At 44.7% G+C, this 27,946-nt stretch overlaps 3 protein-coding genes across 9 annotated transcripts; 1 reads left to right on the top strand and 2 right to left on the bottom strand.

Moving 5' to 3' along the window:
* The first annotated feature begins 2,507 nt into the window (after nucleotides 1–2,507).
* Nucleotides 2,508–13,104, top strand: LOC125542894 (transcription factor IIIB 60 kDa subunit). Of its 2 annotated transcripts, XM_048706119.1 has the most exons (20): nucleotides 2,508–2,815; nucleotides 3,654–3,805; nucleotides 3,978–4,059; nucleotides 4,146–4,221; nucleotides 4,310–4,395; nucleotides 4,471–4,547; nucleotides 5,443–5,499; nucleotides 5,570–5,682; nucleotides 7,660–7,739; nucleotides 7,813–7,899; nucleotides 8,054–8,134; nucleotides 9,256–9,393; nucleotides 9,472–9,660; nucleotides 11,259–11,343; nucleotides 11,460–11,518; nucleotides 11,636–11,716; nucleotides 11,933–12,007; nucleotides 12,098–12,181; nucleotides 12,388–12,435; nucleotides 12,675–13,104. In XM_048706119.1, exons 2-20 carry the CDS (start codon nucleotides 3,741–3,743, stop codon nucleotides 12,858–12,860), a joined length of 1,749 nt encoding a protein of 582 aa, XP_048562076.1. In that variant the 5' UTR covers nucleotides 2,508–2,815; nucleotides 3,654–3,740; the 3' UTR covers nucleotides 12,861–13,104. The 2 variants fall into 2 exon arrangements, with proteins under 2 accessions (XP_048562076.1, XP_048562077.1); XM_048706120.1 differs by lacking the exon at nucleotides 2,508–2,815 and having other exon boundaries at nucleotides 4,151–4,221.
* A 1,630-nt stretch (nucleotides 13,105–14,734) lies between these two features.
* On the bottom strand, nucleotides 14,735–19,104 carry LOC125542893 (pentatricopeptide repeat-containing protein At5g16860). Its single transcript, XM_048706118.1, has 2 exons — nucleotides 18,174–19,104; nucleotides 14,735–17,606 (listed from the first exon to the last, which is right to left on the bottom strand). The coding sequence occupies exon 2, from the start codon at nucleotides 17,563–17,565 to the stop codon at nucleotides 14,902–14,904; it is 2,664 nt and encodes an 887-aa protein (XP_048562075.1). The 5' UTR covers nucleotides 17,566–17,606; nucleotides 18,174–19,104; the 3' UTR covers nucleotides 14,735–14,901.
* Nucleotides 19,105–19,900: 796 nt separating this feature from the next.
* Nucleotides 19,901–27,394, bottom strand: LOC125542891 (proline-rich receptor-like protein kinase PERK9). Of its 6 annotated transcripts, none has more exons than XM_048706112.1 (16): nucleotides 27,031–27,394; nucleotides 26,189–26,299; nucleotides 26,025–26,117; nucleotides 25,280–25,954; nucleotides 25,088–25,153; nucleotides 24,918–25,016; nucleotides 24,709–24,828; nucleotides 24,424–24,627; nucleotides 24,262–24,345; nucleotides 24,083–24,157; nucleotides 23,896–24,000; nucleotides 23,411–23,782; nucleotides 22,933–23,199; nucleotides 21,382–21,780; nucleotides 21,046–21,289; nucleotides 19,901–20,973 (listed from the first exon to the last, which is right to left on the bottom strand). In XM_048706112.1, exons 1-16 carry the CDS (start codon nucleotides 27,086–27,088, stop codon nucleotides 20,337–20,339), a joined length of 3,609 nt encoding a protein of 1,202 aa, XP_048562069.1. In that variant the 5' UTR covers nucleotides 27,089–27,394; the 3' UTR covers nucleotides 19,901–20,336. The 6 variants fall into 6 exon arrangements, with proteins under 6 accessions (XP_048562069.1, XP_048562071.1, XP_048562072.1 ...); XM_048706114.1 differs by having other exon boundaries at nucleotides 25,298–25,954; XM_048706115.1 differs by having other exon boundaries at nucleotides 24,918–25,013; nucleotides 25,298–25,954.
* Nucleotides 27,395–27,946: the final 552 nt, after the last annotated feature.

Raw genomic sequence — 27,946 nt, 5'->3', positions numbered from 1 at the left:
AAAGTTTTTTAAAACATTTTCTAAATATTCTGGAATTTATATTAATTTCGAAATTTAAAAGGAAAATTGTTAGATGCACCCGGTGCAGTGCACCCGGCAGTGCATAGTCAGCAGTTGACTGGTCCACGTTGACCAGTCAAAGGGGCGTCGGGGCCCACCTGTCATAGACTGCTAGTTAATAGCTTTTAGTTAAAAGGATTTAATTAACAGGGGGGTCCCACATGTCATACCCAGTGACTAAACTGACATGGTTATTTATTTTAATTAAACACGTGGGGCCCGTATGTGAGTGGGGGTTAGTAGGTGGGTTAGGGCCTTAATGGCCAATTAGGCCGGTGGGTTAACTCCGGTGGCCAGAGGCCACGGCGGAGGGCGGAAGTGGCAAAGGGGGGGGGGCGCTGGCGGCCTCCGCTTGAGCCAATAGCAGTGGCGGGGCAGTGGCGGCCCGGGTGGGCACCGCCGGCCGGAGGCGGATGCCGCCGCAAGCGGTGGGGCGCGGCTACGGGCAACCGGAGGAGCGGGCGGAGGTGGGACGCAGGGTGCCGGCGGAAGCGACGGAAGTGGGTGCGGGAGGGGTGAGCACGGCCACGGCGCCAGCGGCGCGCGCAAGGAGCAAGCTCCGGGTGCGGGAAGTAGCTAGGGGAGTTGGTTGATGGTGCGACCAACGACGCGCTGGGCGCTGGCAGACACGACAAGCTGTAGGCGACGGCGGCGGCTAAAGCAGCAGTGCAGCAGAAGCAACTAGAGGCAAGGCGGAGCGCGAGCACGCGGGCGGCGCACGGTCGGGCGCGCACGGGGCTCGTGTAGATGGCTCCAGGGTTTGGCTGCAGGTGGCTGGGCCACGCGGGCGCGGACGCAGAGCTTCGGCCATGGCGAAAACAGCGTGGGGAGCGAGCTACGAGGAAGAAGGAGAGGCGCGAGGAGAGGGGAAAGTAGCCGGAGCTCACGGGGAAGGCACAAGGAGGCCCGGCGTGGGCTTAGGAGCAGCAGAGGCACCGGAATCGTCGGGGATCGCCGGCGGCCGTCGAGGAAGAAGACGGTCGGATCCGGCGTGGTGGTGGTCCCCGACTCCGATGGCTTGGCGTAGAGGACGTAGTCGAGGGCAGCGCGTCTCCTGGGCATAGCTTTGCGGTGCACGGTGGCCGGAGACCACATGGACGACGACGTTCATGGCAGCGACAACGGCGGGTGGCTGCGCGTGGAAGAAAACGGCGCGAGGAGGAAGAAGTGGAGAGGCTAGGGTTCGCAGGGCATCGAGGGGAGTCAAGTAGGAGGCCAAGGGCGCTGGATGCATGCCGCGTGGCGATCCCCAACCATGGACGAGCTCTCTGTGTCCACGAGGTGCGGTGAACAGAGAGGTAAGGGATGAAGGGCATTGATGGGCTGGTCCGGCTCCTGTAGTCGCGGGCCGTAAGTGCTAGTAGTTTTCTCTTTTACTTTTTTTACCTTTTCTTTTATGTATTTTCCTACTGTTTTGTATTTATTTGAGCGAGCAAACGAATTTTGTTACAGATGAAACTTGGCACATAAATACAAGACATTGCTATGAGCTGGCACAACAAGTTTTAATTTATTTTGAAAAGTGAAAATATTTATTTAATTGAAATTGGATCAATTAAAAGTTGTTGGTACAATTTTAAATAGGTTAAGGGCGTTTTAATAATTCAAATAATATTTGGTTTGTTCATGAAAATTTGTTAGTGAATTCTTACAACCCAATGGACATTTTTAATTTTTTTATGAAACTATAATTTGAATTTGTATTTGAACTTACTTTGAAGCAAGTGAGGTTTAGCGAAATTTTAATTACGATGACCTGGCATCATTAACACGGATTTACTGTAGCTTAACTATCGGGGTGTCACAGTCTTGCTCCAGATCGAGGACGAGCTCCTTTCCCCCTTCTGTGTCCATTCTTCCTCCGGCCGCTCCCCTACATTCACGCATAGACATCACGGCGGCCACTGCTCCCTCCCCCCTCGTCTGTACAGAGCTCCCTTCGCCCTCCACCCAGCCTCAATAGGTCCGGCGTGGGTGGGTACGCCGGACACCAGATTCGGTATATACGCGAGCTGCAGCGCCCCGATCCAGCCGAGTGGCATGGCACACGTCCCCAACTTGCAGCGCCGACATGAGAAGGGCGGAGCCGCAGAGGTGGCCGGCGCGAGGTGTAGTGGAAGCGGCGGACACAAAGGGGATATGGATGAAATGCGTGGAAGGGGTAGATAGCGACAAACGCCAATAGTTTTGCGATTGAGACTCCCCGGCCAGATGGTACCAGGTCCACGCGTGCGGTGATTCGCGGCGGGATCGAGCGGCCAGGAGCTGACCGCTCGTTCCGTCTAAATAGTGCGTATGCACTTTTTAGATTTCAGGTTGTTTAAATTGTGGGTAATTTTTTGCAAAAACTGCCACCGTCTAATCTGGATCTAACGGCTCTGGTGGCGTTCGGCGGGATCACATCCCAGCGAACGTTCGCCGGATAGCATTTCCCAAAACCAAAGCTGAGCTCTCGTAGAAACCTCGATGAACCCTCGGCCCTCGCCGCTCCACCATTCCGTGTTCCTCCTCCCTTGCCCCGGCCTGGCGGCCGCTCCTGCCTCTCTCCACACCTCCGTGCTGCCGCCCGGCGCTCCTCCCCGCCTCCCACTTCTGCCCAACCTCCCGTCCGACGCGCCACTTCCCTGGAGTTGTGCTGCCGCCGATCCCAACCCTAGACGCCCCCCTCCACTGAAGCAGCGCCGCCGCCGCCGCCCACGCCCCTGACGCCGCCCTCTACCTGCTGCGCCGCCACGCAGCCTCCACACCGAGGCGTGTAAGGATATTCTCATTCTTACTTTTTGGCCGCTCTAAGATTGGATGTGTTGTGTGTAAAGAATACAATTTGGTTGGTTCTTTTGCTTTTCACTAACTGGACTGTGTTTGCCGATCTTGGAATTAGAGAGATTTAAAATTTAATTAGTGGTGTGTGTTAGAATGCAACTAGCACTACTTTATTGGATTCAAATGCCTTGCATCATGTTGTCAACCATAGATGTGTCCTCTAATTCTGCTGATGCATCCACATTTTGAGTTGACGAGGCTGCTCTTGCTCTGGTGCCATTGCTCCTGAGCCACCACGACTTGTGGGGGACAAGCCAATAAAGCTGCTCGATGCTGTCCTAAGAAGTGTTACTACACATACTACTACTGCGTTGGGACTAGGGGATTCACGCGGACCATTGGTCAGGACGCTGTTGCCAGCGGTGTAACTATGTGCTTTCAAAGATCTCAACACTTTTTTTGAGTTGAAAGTTTAGTTTAGTTTCATTGTTGTAACTTCATGGTCGATTTTGAATAGGGAGTTAAACTTCAGTGTGTTGAATTTTAGTCTTCCCACACTGAACATTTAATCCTAGAAATCAAAAGTAGTGCTTGAATGTTTTGATATTTGTTCGGACTGGAATACAGCCTGTCCTGCTCCCGTGTTTGACCTCCAGAGTAAGTGCACACACAGTTCAGAAGCAGGTCGCCCCTCGCATGCTAGTTGTAATGCTCCAACTGTAAAATGTGTTGTTAGATTGGAACTGGATAGAAAAATAATCCAAATCGAAGTATGCTATTCCTTGTATTTACTTCACAATCTGAATAGATTCCTTTTTTTGCTTTTGAAGGTTGAAGACCACATTCCTTGTAATCCTCTTATTTGAAGGCTAATTGGAGTTGGATCATTCTCCTAGGTCCACTACTTCTGTTCACCAATGGTTTACTGTACTCACTGTGCTGATTATTGCCCATACATAAAGGATCCTGACAAAGGATATATGTGAGATCCTCTTTCCTGTTCTTTCTTTGTTATTCTTATTGCATCTGAAATCAGGCCGTATAATTGTTTGTGTACATGATTTTGTTGATCAGCCTGTTACTTTCTTGCTTAATAGATTTCTATTAAGCAGCTTCAGCGGTTGTTCATGTGTCTTGTCATGTTTGATGGTCAGATGTTGTGGGACATGTGGAAAGGTTCTTGATCAGGAGATTTACACCGATGAGCCTACTTTTGTCAAGGACAGTTCCGGAGCGGTTGGTCTTATTATTGTGCTTCTCATTATTCACTTCCTTAATTTATCTGTGTAGTTTGTGAGGTTGACTTTCTTGGATGTGTACAGAGCAGGCTGGCTGGAAACATACTGAGCAGCATCGAAAGTGGGAGTTCACTATCCCATGAAAGGACTTTAATGAAAGGTATGGCTTTTAGGGCACTCCTTTGTTGTATTGAACTATTGATTGTTCTTCCCACTTTGTGAATTAAGCCTGTGATTTATTTCCGTAGGGAGAGACGAGATTTGGCAGATTGTCACTAGCTTACATGTTGGTGGTGGAGATACTATCATTGATATGGCTCATAAATTTTATACAGTATGGATTTTTGTTATCACTCAGTAATAGTTATGAAAAATTATGAGAATGATATTTCTTTTTGTTGAAGTGTAGCTAGCTGTGGACCATAATTTTACAAGGGGCCGTCGAACAACTCATGTTGCAGCAGCTTGTCTTTACATTGCCTGCCGGTACGCTATCACCTAATTAACAGTTTGTCTCTTGTTGCTTTATTGTAAGCCTTCCTATCCATTTTGCCCTTTTTCATATATGACCCTGTCCTCCCCCATTTTTGGTGGGGCTAGGAATCTTCCTTAGTTTATTAGTCATTGATTGCTTCATGACGCAAGTCTAATTTCCTCTAAAAAACTGCAAAACCATCTTTACTATATGGTTTTTAAAAATCGCAATACAGTATTGGCGCATTATGTTTTACTTTCATTCTATATCTCTGGTTTCTTACTAGAAAATTAGATGCTTGATCTAGATAAACTTCTGTCCTGGTGAGTTCGTAAAACAACAAGCGAGAAAACCAAGAGACAAGCGCCTAAGCTGTATGAACCTATGGGACAACCAAGCTTCTTCTATAGACATGCACGGCGAACCCATGCCTCTCAGATATACATTCTATATAGTAAGGAGTGGTCTACTATCAAGACTGTTTCCTAAATTCTTGAGTTCAGAGCTCTTCTGAGTAGCCCAGTGATGTTAGTTTTTGTTTGTTTACTATTCTTAAAATACTTCCTGCAAATGGAAATACCTATCCTCAAATACGTGCTAGTAATAAATTAACTTGGTCATCTATCTATGTATAAAAAAAGGGCATCTACAGCGTCCACATGAAACGGATATTACTACTTACTAGACTAGGTATATTCTGTGGGTGTATAAATGGACTTATTATATGTGCAGCAAGCACTATCACTACACGTCATGATTTATTGCTGTGCTGAAAAAGTCTTGTTTCCCTTTTATGTTCTTTGTGGTTCACCGAAATCTGCTCTCTTTAAGCCAATGGTTGTCACTTGGTTTCAGCAAACTATATGGTTAGTACTTACATCCATGCTTAATTGCTTCTCTTGTCAGGCAAAGTAAAAAGGCTTATCTCCTTATCGATTTCTCGGACTATTTGAAGATTAGCGTGTAAGTGAACCATTCTCTTGCCATTTATCTTGTAATCTGTAGTAAAAAGGCTCATCTATTTTTTTTTCAGTTATGTCCTAGGTGCTGTTTTTCTGCAACTTTGCCAAGTTTTGCTACTTGCAGAACATCCAATTGTTCAGAAACTCATAGATCCTAGCCTTTTCATCCATCGTTTTACAGAACGTAAGTTAATCATATATTTCTATGTACCTCTTTATTTAGTTGAGATTTTTTCTTTTGTTCCATAGATGTACACTCTTGTTCTACACATGAATTCATTTTTTCGTCTTTCTCAAGCCTGCCTGCCTCTCCATGTTTCTGCTAACTACCCCAATACTGGTCTGGTTTTTGTTGGTTCAGTTTTTGCATGAATTCTAATTCCAAACAACATAATCTCATGAGTACTTGACAAATCATATCAAAAAGTCTAAAAATGAGTTCCCCCTTCTATTGTAACTGTGCTATTTCTTTTTAGTATCTTAGACTAAATTATATTGTTCCTAGATTCCGAATCATACTTCAACCCTTGTTTTTAAAGATATGTTTCTCCTTTGACCTTTCCTCCGGGATCTCATTCATCTTCCAACTCTTCTTCTAGGCACAATAAACTTGCTGGAACTGTGGCCCTTGCTTCTTCCTTCCTTTCACTAATAGTCCGACTCAAATCTCCTGACCACTAGATTACCGTTGCTTCCGCTGCACCCTCTCGATATGACTGGCTTCGTATAAATGGGCGCAGTGACTCTCCTGCCGTCGAGATCTGCCCCTGATTTGGGGGTTTGGATTTGCATGTGAGAGCCTAATTGATGCAGAAAAGTTATGTTCTTTTGTTGCAAGATCACTTCGATTTCGTATGAATGAGGCATCACCCTGTCTTGATTCCAGTGCAGTAGTTTGTTGGGAAATGCCTCAATTGAGAGTTTCTTGGACTTGTGGAGTTCCTTACCTGAATTTTCTAATTGTCATCCTATGATCCATCTAAGCTCCTAGCAGCACCGTGGCCACAACTTTCACAGTGACATGGAAGCATGCGGGAGTAGGTGGCTACAGGAGCGGGGCATCTACTGTATATCCAATGCCGGAACAACAATTAGACGCTGGCTCTGCAGTAGCAGTTAAAAGAAGAGAAGGGGGGTAAAAGTAGCATATTATTTAGTAAGGATATATATATTTAGTGCGGAACGAGATTGTCTTAGTTAGGAAGACAAATATATGGTCTGTTAGGGAAGTTGAGATTTTATTCATTATATTCTGAGGCGTCAAGTTGAGTCTACTATATATAAGGGACACAATCGCCATGTACCAAGGAATGTGAATAAACCAGTAAAGATCTAATCCACATCCGACGTACTCTCCCTCTCATCTCCAGCGCCATGGCCGCACAACCCTTAGTCGTTTGATCCATGCCCGCAGCGTACGGATGAACCTCTGTCCTGGACTCTCCCAGTCATTGGACCGCTATCCACTATAATACCGAGAAAACTCATGACATGGGGTCTAGTGGAAGGCCGGCGGGGCCAGTGGCACCTCTGTTTAGATGGTGACAGCAAGAGATCTGTGGGAAATGAAGATCTGTGTAAGAGGAAATGTTTTTGTCACTGAAATGTGCGGCCCATTGCACAGTACATGGGATACGCTTACAAGGATCCCGTGAGCGCCATGTTAGACTGCAGCCAGGGTGCTTTAGGGCAAGGGATAAACGGTACTGAGGCTTAGAAGGGGCCAAAGACTCTTCATGGATAGTTGAGGGGCAAAACTAGACTTTTGCTACTTAATACTGCATGGCTTACTGGTCAATTGTTCAGTTGTACCGTATGCCATTGCATGAAAAGAAGAAATTTACTGCATCTTATGGTGTGAAGAGAAAAGGCTACACAAAATAAGAGCTAGTGACATGCTAATGACAGAGAATATCTGTCCTCGGCTGTATATGTAGATTTAATGTTAATAGGCTACAGAGGCTATGAAGTATGTGTAATCAAAAGTTGGTCAAATGCGAGCTAATACGGCTCTTGAATGAGCTTTTCCTTGCCCACATGGGTGTTTTTGCTTGTAAGCACGATTAGATGGACAACTGCACCTCTTGGCAAGAAAATTAACCATGTTTTTATTTATTTGTTTGTTTATGTTTTTGTTCTAATTAACTGGTTTTGTCTGCAGGTTTACTTGGGAAAAGGGACAATGCTGTCTCAGACACAGCTTTACGCATCGTAGCTAGCATGAAGCGAGACTGGATGCAGGTTAGCATCTTCTCCCTTTTAGTTTTGTTTAAGGTTCCTTTGTAAGATTGTAATAGTTTGTCACGTGTTGCAGACTGGGAGGAAGCCAAGTGGATTATGTGGTGCAGCATTATATATTGCTGCACTTTCACATGGCTATAATTATACCAAGTCAAATATTGTAAGCTCAGATGCTCAGGACAGATCTACTTATTCGAGAATTGTGTTCTAAATGGCTTCCTTTTTGTTAATCAGCATTTATTGTGTAAATCCATTACTTTTATGCACAATGTGGGCTTGAATATGATTTGACACATTTGTGCTATGTTTGTCAGGTTGCGGTTGTGCATGTATGTGAGGCAACACTAACTAAGCGCTTGATAGAGTTTGAAAATACAGATTCTGGCAGCTTAACGGTATGTATATGCTTTTCTTGAAGTTGACTAATGGGGCTGTGTATTCATCCGATGACTTCAGTTTCACTAGATATTAGTCACTTCTCCCAAGTCCACACCCTTTGGCAAAGATCAATCCAATTAGGTCGCTCCCCTCACTTCTATAAAACCATGTTCCACAGAATACAAAGAGAAAAAACATACATCTAAGCTGGATAAAAAAATTCTAAACTTTACAAGAAAAACAAGTACCTAGGTTAACCCCTAAAAAACACTGAAACAAATAGAACTAAAAATTGCATTAAATGTTCACAGAAAGTGCATATTACTTGCGCACTGCAATTTAGGCTTAGTACTATGAAGTTAACAAAAATTAGGCAACTGAAAAGTGAAATTTAGCAAAATTGTTATTTGATGTTGCTACACTGAATGGTCAGCGATCAGTCGGTGCAAATTGTTTGGTTATCACTATCTTGTGGAAGTCGTTATTAAGCTGTCCATTCTGAAGCATACCAAGTGATTATCATCCAGCAGTGAGTGGGGCAAGAATTGGACTGTGTGTGATATCACTAAAGCAAATAATCTTTACTTTTTAGCCTTTCAGACAGCAAATTATAGGTGATAATATTTTTACTTCCTTTGTTCCAAAATATAAGGTGTATTAATTTTTCAAAAGTCAAACATCTCTCTGTTTGACCAAGATTGTAGAAAACTATATCAAAATTTTCAATACCAAATAGATAAGCTATGAAAATATGTTTCACGATGAATCTAATGATACTGATTTGGTATTCTAGGTATCAATATTTTTCTCTCTTTTTTTGTGATGAGATATTGATATTTTTCTCAATGAACTTCCTCAAACACAGATAAGTTTGACTTCTCAAAATATCAACACACCTTATGTTTGGAATGGAGGGAGTATCTGCTAGAGCATTGGGGCATGCCATTTCATGTCGCTACCTTCTCTTGTCACATCTACTACAAATGTATCATTATCTGTCTTGACCTTGGATATCATGCCAAGATAAATTATGCTATACTGTAAATGAAAATGGCCCCTGAGGATTGGGGCAGGAACTGCTCACTTTTTTTTTAACATACAACATATTCATAAGCACTTCTTCACGCCCCTTTGCTAGATTGAAGATTTTTTGGCAAAGGCTGATGAAGAGCCTGTTTCAAAATTTTCACCCATATCTGGAGAAGTCCTCTGCAAGCACAAGGATAAAGCTGTTGAGCATTTTGCTCATGGACTTTGTGAGAAGTGCTACAACAAAGTAATACACATTTACTATGCTTATAATGCATTGGTTTTGATACTCCATTCGCCATTGACACATGACTTGATTGTTCAGTTTACTAAACTGTCGGGTGGACTGGAGGGTGGTGCTGACCCTCCAGCTTTCCAACGAGCTGAAAAACAAAGACTGGAAGCTGCTAAGAAGGCTGAGGAAGCTGCTGCTAATAAGGAAGCAATGTTAGGAGAGTCAATTTGTGAGATACAGAATTCTGATGCTGAACATAACATCACGAGCACTACAGAGGTAATAATCTGTCCTGAACTTACTCAAACTCGTGCTTCATACCCTATGTACTCAACAAATCAAGAGGCGCTACTACAGTGCACCTTCTCTGCCTTCACTCATCTGGGACATCACTGATGAGGCAGCCCGTCCTTTGGGAGATGGACTTTAGGTGAGAAGAAGATGGTGCTGTTTCTTAGTGGGGTGGAAGAAAGCATCACTGGTACTGGATTCTTGCAAGATGAGGAAGATCTGTAGTGGCGTTGACCTCTCCTTGTTCCCCTGCTTCTTCATCGGCTCATTCTGCTTGCCAAACAGCCCGGGTTCCAGTCTGGCTTAGACCTAACCCCATTTGGGTTGGCCACACACGACAGACAACTAACCATTTCCATTTTTCTGAACTCAACTCATGCAAAATGGTTAACCCATGGCTTGCCTTGGAACCCTTGGCTTACATGTTAGTGGTACTCTAGTTCTCTAAGCAATGTAGGACTATTCTCCCAAATGTGCTCATGCATGCACGCATCACTAGTAGGCTGCATCTGGGCCCTTATTCCAACTGGGGCAGGTTGTAACACAAAGCTCACAAGATAGGGGCAAATAGTCTACTTATCCGAACAGACTCATGACATGCGGCCTAGAAGAAGCCAGTAGTTTTATATTGAATCAGGGGAAATAAGAAACTTTGGTAGTGGCTTTGTCCCCACCATTTTTATGTCACCCATGTTGCTAGTCAAGAGGGAGCTACGCCCGCTGCGGCCCCGAGATCCCACTATCCCAGTGAGGATCGTATCTAAGAACTGCTGCTGCTGTTGGGATCAGGTTGACAGGCTGACATCGGTTTGTGGCTGCTACATGGCAAAACAACTATGCAACCAGGGTAGTTTTAGGACACGGGTTATTTGTATTGGTTTTGAAGTTGATTGTGTTAGTTAGTCAGTTGTATAGTTGTGGGTGAAACTTATACTTATGTGATAATTCAGGGGTTTAAAATGCACTGATTCCATTTATCCAATATTTTGTTGTGTAGCTGTAATGCGTAACTACATATGGAATTGTTATACTATCCGTTTTATAATAATTTTGCAACATTGCTGCATGGTTATTTCCAAGGTTCTTAAAACTTCCAAGTTCCATCTTTATTTTATTAGTCTAGTTTTTATAGTACACTCCTCATTTCAGATTGGGTGTCCACAGCGAGGTGTTAAATTACTCTCAGATTTTTCCTTGCATCTGGTATCACAAGTTTGCAATAACACTGTTTTCTGCAAGTGTTCTGATATGTAGTGCCAATTTAGCTTCTCTTATTTTTTCAACAAAGTTACATGCTGCCTCATCTGTTGCACTTGAAGGACGTGAAAGACAAAAATATACTCGTTAATTCTGTTGGGCACGGTACCAGACTACCAATCATGCTGTGATATCTTCTGATGGAATATTTGAACTGCAAAATGTACCTGTATTGCTTATAGTTTTATTGCATTGTGATGTATGCCTATACCATGTATATTACCTCTTCACCGCATCTGCGTTAGCTCTTTCTTTTATTATCCACTATGTGTGTTGTGTGCCCTATATATACTTGTTTTTGAAAATTCAGTTTGCCTTGTTTCAAGCAGGATTCAGTTGGAGATAAATCTGCAACAATTGGTTCTGGGGAAATTGGAAAGGATTATGTAGCTTCAAAAGATCCTGAAGTTGGAGGTTTGTTAGTTGTAACATGCAATAGTAATTTCAGTTCAGTACCAGGCCACTTTTGGGTTCATATTGTCAAGTTGATTGTTGCTGATCAACTTCCGAATGCTCCTTGGCATCCTTAGGTGAAAATGGTAAAGCTGATGCTGATCCAGAAAGTTTTTCTGATATTGATGATTTGGAGGTACCTTTATCCATCCATCTGTTCAGCACACTTCCAGACTAATTTGTTGGGATCTCTGAGCCTGAAAGATGGCCAGATATGTTATTTGTGATATCTAATTCTCCATTAATTTGATAGGTTGACGGGTATCTTCACAATGAGGAAGAGACGCAGTACAAAAAGATAATTTGGGAGGAAATGAACAAAGAATACCTAGAGGTAGGTATTGTAACTCTAGCAACATTAGGCGGTTCTTAGGGAGTATTCGGTTCCTCTCCGCTCCTCTAACTCCGCTCCCAGAGCGGACCAGACTTAGCTAACTTTGACGGAGCTGCCAAAACGGAGCTCCACAACTCCGCGGAGTGGAGACATTCCAAACAGGGCTTTATTCTCACATGGGGTGCAAGTGTAACTGTCTGCTGCTTTATTTGGCAGGAACAAGCCGCAAAGGAAGCTTTAGCAGCTGAACTGGCAGCTAGAGGTGTGGGCGTGGGAGAGGGACAACAGAAAGTATGAAATCTTACTAGTGTAACACAAGCCTCCTATGTATGCTTAACATTTTCGATTGGGTTCATGATTGCCCATGCATTTTTCATGTAGAAACGGAGACGTAATGATGACTCGAAGAACTCAACACCTGCTGAAACACCAGCGGAAGCAACATACAATATGTTAAAACGAAAGGTAATGAACATATTGTTCAGCCATAGCCGCCCAAAACTTGCTTGTCCTGTGAACGTTGTAATACTCCCTCCATTCCAAATTACTCGTCGTGGTTTTAGTTCAAATTTGAACTAAAACCACGACGAGTAATTTGGAACGGAGGGAGTACATGTTAAGCTAAGCATGCAAACAAACTGGCATTTAATATATAACGTTGTTTCTTGCAGGGACTTGGGTCAAAAATCAACGTCGAAGCAGTTGGTGGATTGTATAATGTATGTTTTATGAGTTTATGTTACTGAATTTATGGTTTTCTTTGGTTCTGTGAGGTTAATTGATTATATATTTACAAATTACGCTTAGAATATCACCTGCATGAAATTAAAATTGCTACTCATATACTCCCTCCGTTCCAAATTACTCGTTGTGGTTTTAGTTCAAGAGGGGAGTTTTTTTTTTTTAATCTGGTCTAATTTGTTATGTTTCCTGCGACCCAAATGCTTACTGCAAGCAGACTAAAGATGAAGCTAGTGAAGCAAATGAAAAAGGAGACATGGGCTTTGATGGAGAATATGCACATGACACTGGTGATGGTGAAACAATAGAAGGTGGCTATGACTATGCTGATTACAATAACGATGGCTATGCTGATGGTGGTGATGCTGGAGCCTACGAGGATTACGATGGGATTGATTACTAATATAGTACCAAAATTCTGAGAAAACAGCTCAACAAAATAAGTCTTGGTCAACTGGAAGGGGTTTATATGTATTATACTACCTCCGTACCAAAATATTAGCTGTTTTTTTAGGCGAGTTTTGTAGCATAAAGTTCCAATTAATGATATACCGAGGCACTGCACAGTGAAGTATATCGCTAACTTCAAATCTTGCACTATGGTCTGGTGAATATGGCAATGTTCAATTATGTTTTTCTCCCTTAAATCGAAGACATACCTTCAGTCTAGTGGACGCCGCACAACAAGATTAGTGTTGTGGTCTGGTGAATTTGTTAATATTGGATGTTCATATTACTGAAAGAAATATAACTATGGGGGCTCTGAGTTGACCAAACAAAATTTTTAGGATGACTAGGAAAACACTTCTTTGGATTCTTATATCGAAGGAGAGATTGGGAGAATTATATTGAACGCTAAGTGGTGAAGAGTTTAATCATATGTAATACCTTAACCATCCCACTGAATAAGCAGATGATTCATTAGACCGTGAAATGTTATCTTGCCAACGTCAGCTGAGAAGGGACAAAAAAATAGCGTAGACAAAAGATTGGGCCAAATCATGTGAATCTCCCTTTCATAATCTAAAGGTTTGTCGTTCCCAACGGTACAGATCTATAACTGAGACATAGAGCTTTTTTTTTTGATAATGAGACAGCTTATTATATGCAAGTATAATCAGAAGTTCTTGGTTTTCAAAAATGGGATGTCTAACTTTATCCAACTGAGCGACTAATCGACTATAGTGCAGCAGAATGAGCTTTGGATGAACTGAACTATTGTTGGAAAATCTTATTGGGACTAATAACGGCTTTCCTGAATATCCAAAGCAAGTTTTGAATACATGTTTTCTCTCTCTCGTTTGCTGTTTTGTGAACAGAGGTAGATGTTTCTTCCTCAACCAGTTGAGAGGCCACCCCATCTCCATGCCCGGTGTATCTAATCTGACCACTAACCTGACCACTAATAGTTGAGAGGCCACTAATCGAAACATCTAATTTGACCGAAACAGCCATATTTGATGTTCTCATCGAATTGGAAGTGAATGAAAACCCTGAGAATGAAATGTGGGATGACCTTTCTGAAATTGTGTCAATCTTCTGTTTCAGATTCTTTTATCAGTGCTTCCTGATTTGTTAAGAAACTTCTCCGCTCAAAACACAAGAGATGAAATCACTGTGTTAAGGCAAAAACTTGATAAGGTCAGAACCAGACTGGAGCACATCGGGGCGCTGAACGACAACCGAGCTCAGGCAAGGTGAAACATGAACAACCAGAAAAAAAAAATACAATGTAGTGTGAGATGGATTTTGCTATAGTACTTGTGTCGCAACCTGAGATTTTGTATTATTAGCACAATAAAATTGTAACATTCTTTTTTCCAACAGTTATCTAATGAGAATCATGAGAACTCCAGTAGAACACTGTAACACCTCCTATGATGAGCAAAATCCATCTGGAACAGAAACTTAGGAACAATGGAATGGTACGCAGTAACTTATTTTCATGATTTTGATAGGCACGGCAGTCAAGCATTCCACCAATGATGATTAATTTGCCTTTTAATGACCAAATATAAACCTCTAAAATGTACTCCCTCCGTTCCTAAATATAAGTCAAATGCATCTATATACATCCGTATGTAGTCCATAGTGGAATGTCTACAAAGACTTATATTTAGGAATGGAGGGAGTATCAGATAATTTAAATAACTTGGTCTGACAAAAACAACGTTTGAAGTACTGACAGACAAAAACACATTTCTCAAGAAATATGTATATTTCCATAATATTTTTAATGAAATCAGCATAATAAATGAAGACTCCAGGTGATACCTCTTAAGAGAACTGTGAAATATTTGTAAAGAAAATTGCAATGGAGGGGAGAAACTATTCAGCTCTTCATTGGCTAATCAGTAGCAAAGAATGGTAAGTACATTAGTACATTCTGTGTACAAAAACCAATTGGAATGCACTTTCAGTTCATGCTTCAGCCTCAGAAGCCATCACCAATAGTCACCACAAGAGCACACACCATTCTTAAAATGATGAAAGCGACTGGAGTCCCGCACAATGATCTCATGGTCAACAATCTTTGAGATGTAGGTGAAAGCACTGTGGCAATCACCGCAAACGCGCAGGTTCTTTGTGATCCTTATTGGACAACCAGGGGAAGTTGTGAGGAGGCCATATGCGAGAGCAAGCTTCTCGCTGTGCTCAGCAAGCAGGTTATTTTTCTCCTCATCATCAACATCGTGGAGTGCAAAATTTGTCTCAGGGACATAACCCATAGATTTGATGCGATCAATCAGTCTCTCCAGAAGGGCATAAATCTGAGGGGATAGAGAATGCGATCGATCTCCAACAAAGAAAGACGCAGTTCCTTTCTTACCCTGGACCCAACTACAACCGGGCCTCTTCTTAATCCCGGAGTTCTTCATCAGGTTTCTGATTCTGGCTACATCCTTCCAACGCCTTGCATTAGCATATATGTTGGAGATGAGCGTGTAAGATCCATCATTCTCTGCATTCATCTCAACTAGCTTGTTAAGAGCATATTCAGCAAGTTCTACATTTGAATGTACTCTACACGCACTAAGCAATGCAACCCAGACTACTGCAGTAGGCTCCATTGGCATGTCTTTGACCATATTCCATGCCCTATCTATCTGCCCGGAGCGGGCCAGCAAGTCAATGACACAAGCATAATGCTCTGCACCGGCAGCCACACCGTAATCTCTGCTCATGCTGTCAAAGTAATCCAGGCCTCGATCAATCATTCTAGAATGGCTGCAAGCATATAGAACAACCAGGAATGATATATCATCAGGAACAAAGCCTGCCATTTGCATCTTGTCAAATATTTCCAGGGCCTCATTGCCACGACCATGCATCCCATATCCTGCCATCATTGATGTCCATGAAATATCATTCCTTTGTGACATGCCATCAAATACATACCTAGCTGTATCGACATCACCACACTTTGAGTACATGTCAATAAGACAGTTTGCCACAAAGTATGTAGATGCTTCATATTGATGTTGACGAACCACATAAGCATGGATTTGCTTACCCACACGCAGGGCTGACAGATGCGCACAGGCCATCAGAATGCAGGAAACCGTAAATGCATTCGGGGCAACTGCGTGTGGTTTCGAGAGCATCTGTGAGAAAAGCTCGAGGGCATCATTAGAGTCCCCATATTGTGCATACCCACCTATCATCACAGTCCAAGTCACCACATTACGTTCCTTTCGGGGTATAGAGTCAAATATAGAACGTGCAGCTTTGAAGATTCTGCACTTTGAGTACATATCTATTAAAGCATTGTGCACCATGAGATCCTCCTCATCGCCAGTACCACCAAAATGGTTATCCAAAGATAGAAGACGATTCTTCAGAGAGTAGGCATGAGTTTCCATACCCTGAGAATATGCTCCCAAGGAAGCACAAGCAGACAGCACAGAGATGATTGTGATAGAATTTGGCTCTGAACCAGAAAAGAGCATTTGTCGGAAAACATTGAGTGCCTCTTGGCCACATCCTCTCTGAGCATACCCGGCAATTACAGCAGTCCAGGTCACTACATCTGCTGAGATGTTTTCCTTGCGCATATTCTTAAAAATCTCAAAGGCTGCCTCAAAGTTCCCACTTTGGGAGTAGCCAGTCACGATTGCATTCCAAGAAACAACATCTTTGATTTCCATCATATTGAAAACCTTTACCGCATTCTTCATTGAACCACATTTTGCATAAGTATCAACCAGAGCATTGCCTACAAAAACATCTGGAAATGTACCATTCCGAATGGTATTTCCATGAATTTCTCTAGTTCGAGGTAGTGCCTTTAGAGAAGCACATGCAGGAAGAATGTTCACAATGCTAATGATGTCAGACCTATCATTTGTAGCCTTCTCGTGGACAATCATTGCCATTTTCGAGAACATATCCAACGCGGTCCATGGACTATTGTGTTTAACATGGGCTGCAACAATTGAATTCCATGATATGACATCATCAATTCCCCTCTGAGCTATTTCCTCGAACACCTGGCTGGCTTCCTTCAGTGAACCACAGCGGGCATACATCGCCACCAATGCATTGCATACAAAGACGTTTGACTCAAAGCCATTGCAGCATATAAGTCCATGTAATGTGATACCACAACGGTACGAGGGTAGCTCTCCACAGGCCTTTAGTATATGCGGCAGAGTAAAATGGTCCGGTCTGGTTCCAGCACGCAGCATCCGGCAAGATACTGCAATGGCATGGTCAAGGTGGCCCTCTTTGATGTGTTCTCGGATGAGTAGATTCCACCAGACAGCTGGAGACGGCACAACATGCTCCAATGCTGTGAGAGCCTCATCTTTGGAACCACACGCAAGATAAGCAGCTACGACACCAGTACCCAAAGATCTTGGTGATAAATACGGCTGAGATGGCAAAGGTGGAAACGACACTTCCAACAACGATGCTGGATAAGAAAGAAGACCCGAAGAAATGAGCTTCTGGTGAACTTGATGGACTGCATTCACCGACCTGCATTCCTTTAACAGGGTGGCGAACTGAACAGGAGAAATATCTCGACCAAAGCCTGCTGCATTTGCAACTGAGATGAACCACCGTACAGCAATTGGTGTTGTGACTCTTGGCAAGTTGAAAAGCATAATATTGTGCAGACTAATCCCTCAAAGCAGTCATCGCATCACTGTACAATGAAAGAGAACAAAATGAGAAGAAGGTGTCATACACATAGTATTTCAATCAATACAAATTGATGTAAGGAGCAGAAAAGAAGAGTAGGCAAAGATCAAGAAAATAAGTGCACATGCACTCGAGCCTTACTGTGGCAGAGCTACACTAAAATGCCAGCAGGCGCAAAGTCCGGATCATAACCTGTCTTTGCGTGCGTAAAACTAGCTCACAGGCAATCTAGTTGTCCTTTCGTTCGGAAGCTTGTTAATTTAGACTGTCCTGGGTTTAGCATTCATACTGTCCAATGTATCTGAGCTCAGTTTGAAATGAAATTCGGCGCACTGTGCACCACCCCCTTGTTAAAAAAAAAGAAGCTACTCCACACTGCATTTCTCTTGTTCACATTGCTTACAAAATACTACTCCTACATGCTTGAGCTGAACATACTACGAATTTAGTGCTTAATTCTATTATACACTGGAATTAAATTCAAGACTGGCACGCATCCATCTCAGACATGACACATGGGACTGACGGACATCACAAGTGGGCAGGGAGAGGCGAGGAGACAGGAAATTACCAGCAGGGAGCGAGGGAATCGCTGAATCACACGCACGCACGCCGCCGCTTCCAGCGCTTGCTGATCGATTGGTTTTTGCTCCGGTTGCTAACAAAGTTCTGTTCTTCAGAGGCAGCGAGTGGTTTGAGGTTCCGGCGGCAGCCGCACCGCACCCGCCTCGTCCCTTGGCTTGGCGGTGGCGGCGACGACTGGGAAAGGGAACGGCCGCGCGAAGCTCTGCTGGTCGGTCGCCGGTCGAGGTTCGAGCGCTGGTTGGAGCTGGCGCCCGGGCCGGAGTGCCAGCGGCGCGTGAGGGTGCGGCCGTGCGGCGCCGTGCTAGGGTGGAGGGTGAGCAGAAAGAACGAAGCTGCGGGGAGCGCGCTGGAGCGAGCGGGGCCTGAGGGAATCCAGCACTCGTTTGCGTTGCTGCCTTGGGCCTTGGTTGGGCCGGGCTCTAGATGAGCGGGGTGGACGGAAGCAGACGCGTTGTGGGCTGAGCCCAGCTCCGGCTCGGGCGGAGGTCGGACTCACCTCCGCCGTCGCCGTCGCCGTCGCCGGCTCGATTCGGCCGGTCGCCGCCGTCTCCGGCTCCTTTTGGTCCTCCCGCAGGCTCCAACACTTGATCCATCGCTAGCCCGCAGTTCCCCTCGGCCTCTCCACGCTGAAACCCCAAATCCAACAAACCTTACACACACATACACATCGCCATCGCAGAGCGTTAACCGCGACCTCAACGAGAGAGCAGAACAAACTACTAGTATCAGGTAAGCAGTGAGCTCATGCATCTTGGATTCCTGACAGCTGCAAAGAAAATCTGTGGGATCCTTTTTAAAACGTACTCCATGTGTGATTAACAACGACTCCTGACAGCGAGTGTCATCAGATTCGGACCCTAGCTGTAGCTAATGGCTGGGCATTTCAGTGCCGGTCTCTTTCTGGCTTTGTCACCCCCCGTTTGCCCTCGCCTCATCTCTTCCCAGGGAGCTTCTACCTGCAGCCAGTCGCCACCTAGAACAGCCTTCTTTTTAGACCATACACCTAGAACTGCATCATTATCACTCTTATATAATTTTCTGATTATCTTCTCTCTTTTTTGAACACTTCTGATTATCTTTTCATGTCCCTTTCACGGCAAGATCCAGGTTTTGATTCCCCAGGTCTTTAGCTCTGCTACTTCTAACCGTCTGTGCTAGTATCACTCTGTTTAATCAAGGACTAAATAAACATTATGATTCAGTAATCACAATGTGATGACAGCAGTTTCACACCACGCAGAAAAGGGGAAATGGAGAACAAAAAAAAACTGTGATGGGAAATGAACAAAAGGTGTTAGGAAACTTGCAACATCGAGCTGAAACTTTTGATCCCCAACTAGAAAATGAGGTTAAACTTTTCAGGAAAAAGAAGGTGCCCTATTCAAAAGAATAAAAATGAAGTGAGAGCTGAAACTTTTGATCCCCAACTAGAAAATGAAGTGAAATTTTTCAGGAAAAGAAGGTGCCCTTAGAGCTAACTCATGCATTCTGAAGGGTGTGTCCTGGAATGTTGCAGAATTTTTTAGATGCACAGATCCAAGATTCCTAATCAAAATACATCAGCTCTTAACAAGTTCCACAGCAAAAATTACCATATAGAGTATATCCAATCTGACTAGAGGAGAGAAAGAAGACCTGACAGAGTTAGACTGCATAGTTTCTTCAGAAAAGAATTTCACTGGTAAAACAAGTTGTGAATTGTGAAGAAGCAAATAATCACAACACTGACAAGCTATCATCTTCATTGCAGCAAATGCTAGTGTACGTGCATGGAGCTGAAATTCACATGGCAAAATGTAGTCCGAAACTCCAAATCTATACATTAACAATTCCTACCAAACAGCTAACCAAACAAAAGGGAAAACAAACTAACTCAAACTGACATGCCGAAAAAAGAGAAACATTACAAATCGGAAGGCAGGCGTATCTGTGTATGGCCACATAGCAGTACGGCAGAACCCGTTAAATCAAACCAAATGTAGAGCCAAATCTGAGCAGATCTTGTACAGGTACTCTGATAATCCTGAACTATATATATAGCCTTTTATCTCCACATGCATAATGTACACAAACTAGGTCTTCAAACTCTTTATGTCCAGTCATCTGAATATCCATGTCGAGACTGGAAGCTGGACAGAAGAAGAAAAACTCACCTATTGCTACACTGTGAGTGTGTCTCAAAATCTGGCGAGGCGCCATGCTCGCTCATACTACCTCTCGACAAGTTTCGCATCCTCTGCCAGAACTTCTTGTTCTTGCCTGTCATCAGGGGGCCAGAGCTGGACTGCATGCGGAAAGAACCTGAATCGTCAGCTGGAGTGAAGACAGGCGTTGAACCAAACATCTCAGATAATAGCACCCTCTCCGCTTCCATGCCAGTTACATCGTAAGCCGCTGTCGTACGAGCCGCCAATTCCTGGCTGAAACTTCCCGAACCAAGACCCTCATCACCCTCGCTGCAGACAAGCTTCAAGGCCTGCACAACTTCGCTCATGCTCGGTCGGTGTGCAACCTCAGGCTGTACACACATGGATGCGATGGCAGCTGCTTTTGCCACGTTGTCCAGTGGCACATTAGGGCCAAGAAGTGGATCAACAGCTTGACGCAAGCCCACCACATTTGTCAGATATGGGCGAGCCCATGCGACTAGGCTTTCTTGGCCTGCAGGCTGAGACATGTCCACAGGCTTCCTACCTGTGAGAAGTTCAAGTAATACGACTCCATAGCTGTATACATCACTCTTGACAAGAAGATGGCCCGTCATGGCGTACTCCGGTGCAACATAACTGAGAAGAAAGACAGAATATCATACCATGTTTAAAACTATACCAAGACGTTGAGGAGGAGATAGTCCTTACCCGAATGTTCCCATGACGCGGGTGGAGATGTGCTGGTTCCCCTCCCCCCTCGCAGTCCTGGCCAGTCCAAAGTCTGAAACTTTTGGTGTGAAATCATGCTCTAGCAGTATGTTGCTTGACTTGAAATCACGATGAATCACACAAGGGCTTGAGTCTTCATGTAGATATGCTAGTGCCCGCCCTGCCCCCAGGGCTATCTTCATACGTGCATTCCAATCAAGTGGAGCTATCTCGCGGTCGGCTCCTACAATGTGCCAACACATTAAGTAATTAGTTTCAATCAACTGTTGACACTTCTATATGCTGGCAGAGTAAAATCTGCAATAACATACTTACCATGCAAATGGGACTCAACGCTGCCATTTGGAATAAGTTCATATACCAGACACCGTGCATTCTCCTCCACGCATATGCCTAACAACTTGACCAAATTTCGGTGATGCAAGCGTCCCAGCATCTCAACCTCTGCCAAGAACTCTCGTTCACCTTGGCCATCAAATCTTTTCAGAACCTTTACTGCAACTGTGGTTCCATCTTCAAGTGTCCCTTGGTACACACATCCGAAGCCACCTTCCCCAAGTATCGACGAATCGTCAAAGCCATTTGTAGCCTTTTCTATCTCAGCAAATTTGAATGTCTTTGCCTGCCCTGCGTATGCTGCCATACTTGACCCCAGTGAACTTGATGGACCTGATTGAGTACTACGGCGACCAGCTAAAAGTGTGTTACATGTCCCTGCAATCATGAGGTGTTTCAGGATGGAAACTTGTTGCTGGTAAAAATGGACATATATTACTTTAACAACAAAATGATACAGGACGTTCAGAAGTGAAAACGCCTCATCTGAAATGCTACCATAAACGCTGTGGGTTAGCATTTGAAATGTGGACTATCTTTTACTAAAAGTTGGCTGTGTGCATCACAATGATGCAGAGGCTGGGCTTATCCCCTTTTCGACCTTTTGAGAAAAATAATAAAATTGATTTTTCCATTCTGACCTATTATTATCTGAAAAATATGCTTGGCATATACAGATTTGATATTTGTCACTCGCCTGAGTAATTGTTATTTCTGGGTCAACCAAGTTGCACATCATCAAGTCTACGATAGCACAAAAACGTTTGTGCAACTTTGTGTCTAGAAATGTTTGAGCGACCAGCTGCACATCTCTAAACCTATTTTCTAACATTTTCAGCTACTGAATTAACCATTAGATTAAGAATCAACTTTCAAAATCATCCACATGGAAGTAACACTTTCTCAGTGAGCTGAGAGACAGATGCTCCGTTATAAATTTAGCAATGATCCCATAAGTAAACACTTGAGAATAGCGCTCGAATTTAGAGGCAGTGGCTAATTTAATCCTCACAACATTAATAATTTCCAGTTCAATAAGATAGACATTTCATGAAGGATGGTGCCAAGGTCGGGGATAATGAGTCTTCCATTTTCTATAAAGACAGATCCAGTGCTAGAAGCTCCCACATCAGGTGAGGTCTGAAAGGATTATACGAGGATAACATCGTGGCTTTACATGTCTATTTTATAGGTACAAATTAGTGTATACGACCAGGACAAAATATTGAAAATATAACTATGGGGTGCAGTTTTTCCGTATGGGATGTTCGAAAGCATGTGCTGCTGCATCGGAGGCCAAGGCTGTATCTCATGTGGCACAATAAAATATGCCAACTATACGGTATTCCCTCCCAAAGGGCATTACTGGAGATATTTGCCTATAGGACACGCTGAATTCAATAGCCAGTTGGAACTGGAGACACTTGGCTGAAAATGTGCAGCTATTGTTCTGCTGTCAATCGAACAGCTAAGGCAAGTAACATCACAATATAATATGATTATAGATATTAGAAGGACATGTACACATACCGGAAGACCTGGAAATTTTTGGAATTGCACTATGTGGATATCCTTGAGCCATGTCATCTGAATCCCTGAATCTGAGTATCAGCAACCATGCAGCCACAGTGCAAATAATCAATGCTATAACAGTGGATAGAACAGCAATAGCAATTACGCTCCCATTCACTTTTCTTTTGGGTCTTCCTACATCAACCCCCAGGGGCTTCATTGCCCTTGCATTTCTGCTGTTGCCGAATGCACCAGCTGGTGCTGAAGGCGGAGAAGGAGGAAGCCCTGAACAAAATACAAATCTTTGGTGAAACTCTTAGTGCAGAAGTTCAAAATGCTTAACAATGAGATATGATGAGCATGACGCACTGAATCCACTGATGTTTATGAGATCAATCAAATGACTACAGTATACTGAAAATAGCTGGTAGCATTGACCAACTACAAATAACCAAATAAGAAAGTCCAAGAACACAAGCAAAGAATGCACGCATACCTGGATAGACAACATAGAGAATCTCATAGTCCCCGAAAACTGACGGTTTGAGAGAAATCTTTTTGCTCCACAAGCTTTGAAATGTCGACAAGGCAGTAGCTTTATCAAAATTCACATGCATTGGTACCAGATGCACAAGAACTACTGTCTTGTCAGGTTGATCGCCAGCCACATTTGCACCCATAACACGAACCTGCCGCCGTGCCATGTTTACCCCAGATCCCACTTCGTCAGCAAAATCCGAAACTAACGGAAAGAATGAATAAAGGTCCACACTTAAACGGATTCCAACTTTAATTGGTAGAACACAAGCACATGGAGCTCCCGCGGGTGGATCCGTTAGAGGCTCTGGGCACACTAACGATTTGCAATCTGCATTTTAACGCTTCACTAGGTAAGAATCATCAGTATTACCCAATATGCACAGATTCAGCATGTAAAGTTTGAAAGGACAAAGATATTAGAATACATAAAGAAAAATGTACCTAAATTAGGTGGTGGTGGGGGCAATGCCCAAATAGGATGAGTTGATGGTGCTCTGGGATCTGTTTCAGGAGGAATTGGTGGAAGAGTAGGAGAAACACGAGGTCCTGAAAATGATTGAAGTTTCAAATATCTGTACTGAAATCAGGAGACGAATACCAAACAAGGCAAAGTAAGAAGGCTAAGTACCTTTGCTGCCATTAGAGGGGCCCTTTGGTGACACTGGTGGAGGAGATGGAGGATGCACATGGAGGTTTGGATGGCCTGGACAGGAAAAACAATGAAAGTCTTAGTACTATGAAATGAAACCAATGTTTTTTTGTTAGAAAATGAAACCAATGTTTTATAGAAGGAATAACTACCATTACCTTGAATCATCGGTGGAGGTGCATGATGATTTTGCCTTTTAGCCCCAACCTGCTGTGGAGGTTGAGCTCGCGAGACATCGGGACCTATAACACTGAACTTTTGAGAATCTTAACACTCACAATAGATAATAGCTAGGTTTTTCAAGAGGCATTATGCTGAACCTTGAGCATGGGGTGGTGGGTAAGATGGGGAAAATGATGGGCGTTCTCCTTTCGTTGGTGTCGGAGGATGAGATCTGCCAGTGGGTGCTGGCTTAGGAGCTACACCTAACGATGGGGGTTGAGCATGTGGAACCGTTGATGCATTCCTCGGGAGTGTAGGCATATTTGTGTTGTGGGGCAGAGGACTTGCTGCAGGCGCAAACCCTGAAATCAGGAATTTCAGTAGTCAAGATACATTGTCTTTCACAAACAAGCTGCCAATTTTATTTAATTTTTTGAGATTACCTCTAGTTGGTGATTTGTGAACCGGTGCAGTACTAGGTTCCTTTGGTGGAGATGCACGTTGAATGTCATGGTTCTTACCACTTGCAGGAGGGGAAGTATTTGCTGGGGGTGCCGTGTTTCCTACAATAAACATGAAGTTCAATATCTAAGAACAAATGAATATAAGAACATTGGCAAAGAAATACCAGCAGATTTTTTTTAATACTCACTATTGCTATGCTCAGCATTTGGAGCTTGTGCTTGTTGTTGAGGTGCATGTGCGATAATAGGTGGTGAAATTGGAGGTTTCACATGTTGCGGAGGAACTACTAAGAAGAACGGTAAACGGTAAAACATATGCAACCTGTCAAATTTGATCTATCCTATGGAAATGATTTACCTGAAGCGGAAGGAGGAACTGCTGGGAAAATGCCTTCAGGTGGTGGATACGGAGGGACATCATTACCTAGAGAGGGAGAATACAGGAGTGAATAATGAGGGAAGGAACATATTTGCACGATTTTTATGAACTTTTGGCACATCAAGAATTCGGGAACCTAAGCTTATAAATCGTTGCCAGCAGAATATATACCTGATCCAATTGGTGTACCTGGTTGATTGTTCACAGAAGGCGGAGGCGCTAGTGGCACATTAGGCTTCACAGCCACAGATGGAGCAGGAGCTTGAACTGAAGATAGTGAAGGAGGAGGCACTAGTGGCACATTAGGCTTCACAGCCACAGATGGAGTTGGAGCCTGAACTGAAGGTAGTGAAGCAGGAGGCACTAGTGGCACATTAGGCTTCACAGCCACAGATGGAGTAGGAGCCTGAGTTGAAGGTAGTGAAGGAGGAGGTGCCAGTGGCACATTAGGCTTCACAGCCACAGATGGAGTCGGAGCCTGAACTGAAGGTAGCGAAGCAGGCGGTGGTAGTGGCAGATTAGGCTTCACAGCCACAGATGGAGTAGGAGCCTGAACTGAAGGTAGCAATGCAGGTGACCCAGGAAGTATTGGTGTGGGGTTTCCAGCTGCAGCTTGCGGCGGAGGAGCTGCTGCCGGGGGCACCTCCTCAGTGACAGCAGGAGGAGGAGCAGGCTCAACCGGAGGAGGCACAGACACAACCGGAGGAGGCGCAGACTCAGCTGGAGGAGACGTGGACACTACTGGAGGCAACGCAGACTCAACCGGAGGAGGTGCAGACTCAGCTGGAGGAGACGTGGACACTACTGGAGGCGACGCAGACTCAATCGGAGGAGGCGCGTTGTAACCTACATAAGATTCAGTTAGTGATGCACATATCAGGATTGGAAATGCCATATCTGACTGAATGTGAGCTACCTTTAGGGGGGACTACCGGAGCCGGTGTGGCCTGCGGCTCAGCCGGAACTGCCCCCTTCTGGAGGGGAGGGCTTGCTGATGAAGTAGGGGGTGCTGCAACAGATCAATGTAAGGAAGGGCCTGCACATGAATGTCCCTGATGATCTTTGAAAATTCAGAGCTACCTGCTGGAAGAGTTACTGGACCGAGTGCGAATGAAGGTCCGGGAGGACTGGAAGCTTGTCCTTGATCGACAGGCGAACTACCAACCCCGGGAGCAGGCGCCAGATCAGTACCTAGAGTGGAGTGAAGAACACAGGTTCAGGTAACAGGTAAAGTATGTAGTGTACATTACTAACTGTGTAATGACTAAGCTATGAGTTTAGTATCGGACAATCTACATGTTGCTATGGGAGGCAAATCTTGAGTGTCTTTTCAGCACAAAAGTTGCAAAGCAAGAGCAATTATTGAAAGCTTGCAACATGAAAATGGCACATAGTGATGCATCATCCGACGCATGTGGCCAAAAATTATTAATTGTTCTTGCGATATCAAGGCCAAAAAACACAGGTAGATGAGGCAGCAAGCACATGCGACGCAATTAAAGTGGCTCGCAGTTGCGGTGACAGCCAAAGACAGGGGAACGCGAAATGCCAAGACGCCGACATTGCGCCGCCCCTCTTGATGAAAATTCAGAAGCAAGGAGCACATGCGCTTCAGAAAGCTATCCTGTGGTTTGCTCAAATCCTGAATAAAAAACTGTGAACCGCGGTTTCCTGGCAGCAGATCAGCTGGCCAGCCTGCGCATTTGGAAGAAAAATTGTTGAATCCGCAGGTTTCCGCCTCAAATTGCTCAACCGAGGGGGGAAAGGGGTGGAAATATCATGGAGAAACAAGCAAGCATTCGCATTGCCCAGCAGCCAGACATGAGCTGATCCCCAATTTCCCACCCAAACAAACCACGCCATGGAACCTGGGGTAAGAGGAGAAGAAAGCCGAAGCTTGCGCAATGCTGAACTTTGCTCACCTGTGGATCCAAGAAGGGAAGCGAGAAGCAGCGCCACCGCGCAAGCAAGACGCCGCATCTCGCCGTCGCCTGAAGCCACGCGCGCGCACAAGCTCCTAGCCAGAGCTGCCGCAGAAGCAAGGGGATCACAGCCACCTCGGTTCAGCAGTCGCGGAGTCGCACCCGCAAGAAGCCCCTAGAGAGGCTGAAAAGGAGGGAGCCTGACCGCCATTCGGGTAGCACGCCATGAGCAACCGCGGGCCCATGTGGGGAGGGACAGGGAGGGAGGGTGTAGGGAAGAGCAGCGCGAGGGAGGAGGAGGAGAAGGAGGGGAAGGTGGCCACTGCCCAGGAGAGGAGGCGGCCAAGGCAGGCACCAAACACCACTAGTACCAGTACAGTATAGTACCAGTACTTGTACAAGTAGCAGCAGGGACAGGTAAATGTAAATCACGCACCCTAAAAAGAGAGCCCACCCTAGCAGCAGAATTTATTATCTAAAGGCGAAAGCGGCGGTGATCCAGGGAGCACGAAACCGATGCGGATGCCGGTGCCAGGCCCGGGCCGAGGAGCCAGCAACAGATCGACTGGTGAACAAAACATTCGTTGCTTCCTGCCCGTGCCCTCGCCCACGCACGAGGCCGAAAGAATCTCGTGATCTTGGCCTCTGGTTTAGTTTAACCATGGAGGCTAGTACCACGAACTAGTAGCAGCAGTGGTACCGCCGCGAGACGCAAATGCAAATGCAGATCTTTGGCGATGCAATTAATCCAGCTAGCCCGTAGTCCGTAGTCCGTCCGTCCCTCTCGCTGTGGGGCTTTGGTAATCCCTCGTCCTCCCGCCAGCCTGGTCTGGTCCGGGAAAATTACCGGCTCCGGCCGCCCCGGCTTGTCGCTTTACCACTGTGTGCAATGTAGCAGTGGCCGGGGCTTTGCGTT

Source organism: Triticum urartu, chromosome 3 (assembly GCF_003073215.2).
Source record: "Triticum urartu cultivar G1812 chromosome 3, Tu2.1, whole genome shotgun sequence".
NCBI classification, from domain to species: Eukaryota; Viridiplantae; Streptophyta; class Magnoliopsida; order Poales; family Poaceae; genus Triticum; species Triticum urartu.
The sequence above is the reverse complement of the archived record's forward strand: the minus strand, read 5'-3'. Positions and strand labels throughout refer to the sequence as shown.

Bases quoted from the DNA above. Each gene is read 5' to 3' on its own strand.
- LOC125542891 (XM_048706112.1), bottom strand. From the start codon at position 27,088: ATGCGGCGTCTTGCTTGCGCGGTGGCGCTGCTTCTCGCTTCCCTTCTT. The intron at 26,300-27,030 runs GTGAGCAAAGTT...ACTCCACTCTAG, and splicing joins TTCCCTTCTTGGATCCACAG to GTACTGATCTGGCGCCTGCT. The intron at 24,001-24,082 runs GTACTTAGCCTT...AATCATTTTCAG, and splicing joins CCCCTCTAATGGCAGCAAAG to GACCTCGTGTTTCTCCTACT.
- LOC125542893 (XM_048706118.1), bottom strand. From the start codon at position 17,565: ATGCTTTTCAACTTGCCAAGAGTCACAACACCAATTGCTGTACGGTGG.
- LOC125542894 (XM_048706119.1), top strand. From the start codon at position 3,741: ATGGTTTACTGTACTCACTGTGCTGATTATTGCCCATACATAAAGGAT. The intron at 3,806-3,977 runs GTGAGATCCTCT...TTTGATGGTCAG, and splicing joins GATCCTGACAAAGGATATAT to ATGTTGTGGGACATGTGGAA. The intron at 4,222-4,309 runs GTATGGCTTTTA...TTATTTCCGTAG, and splicing joins TGAAAGGACTTTAATGAAAG to GGAGAGACGAGATTTGGCAG.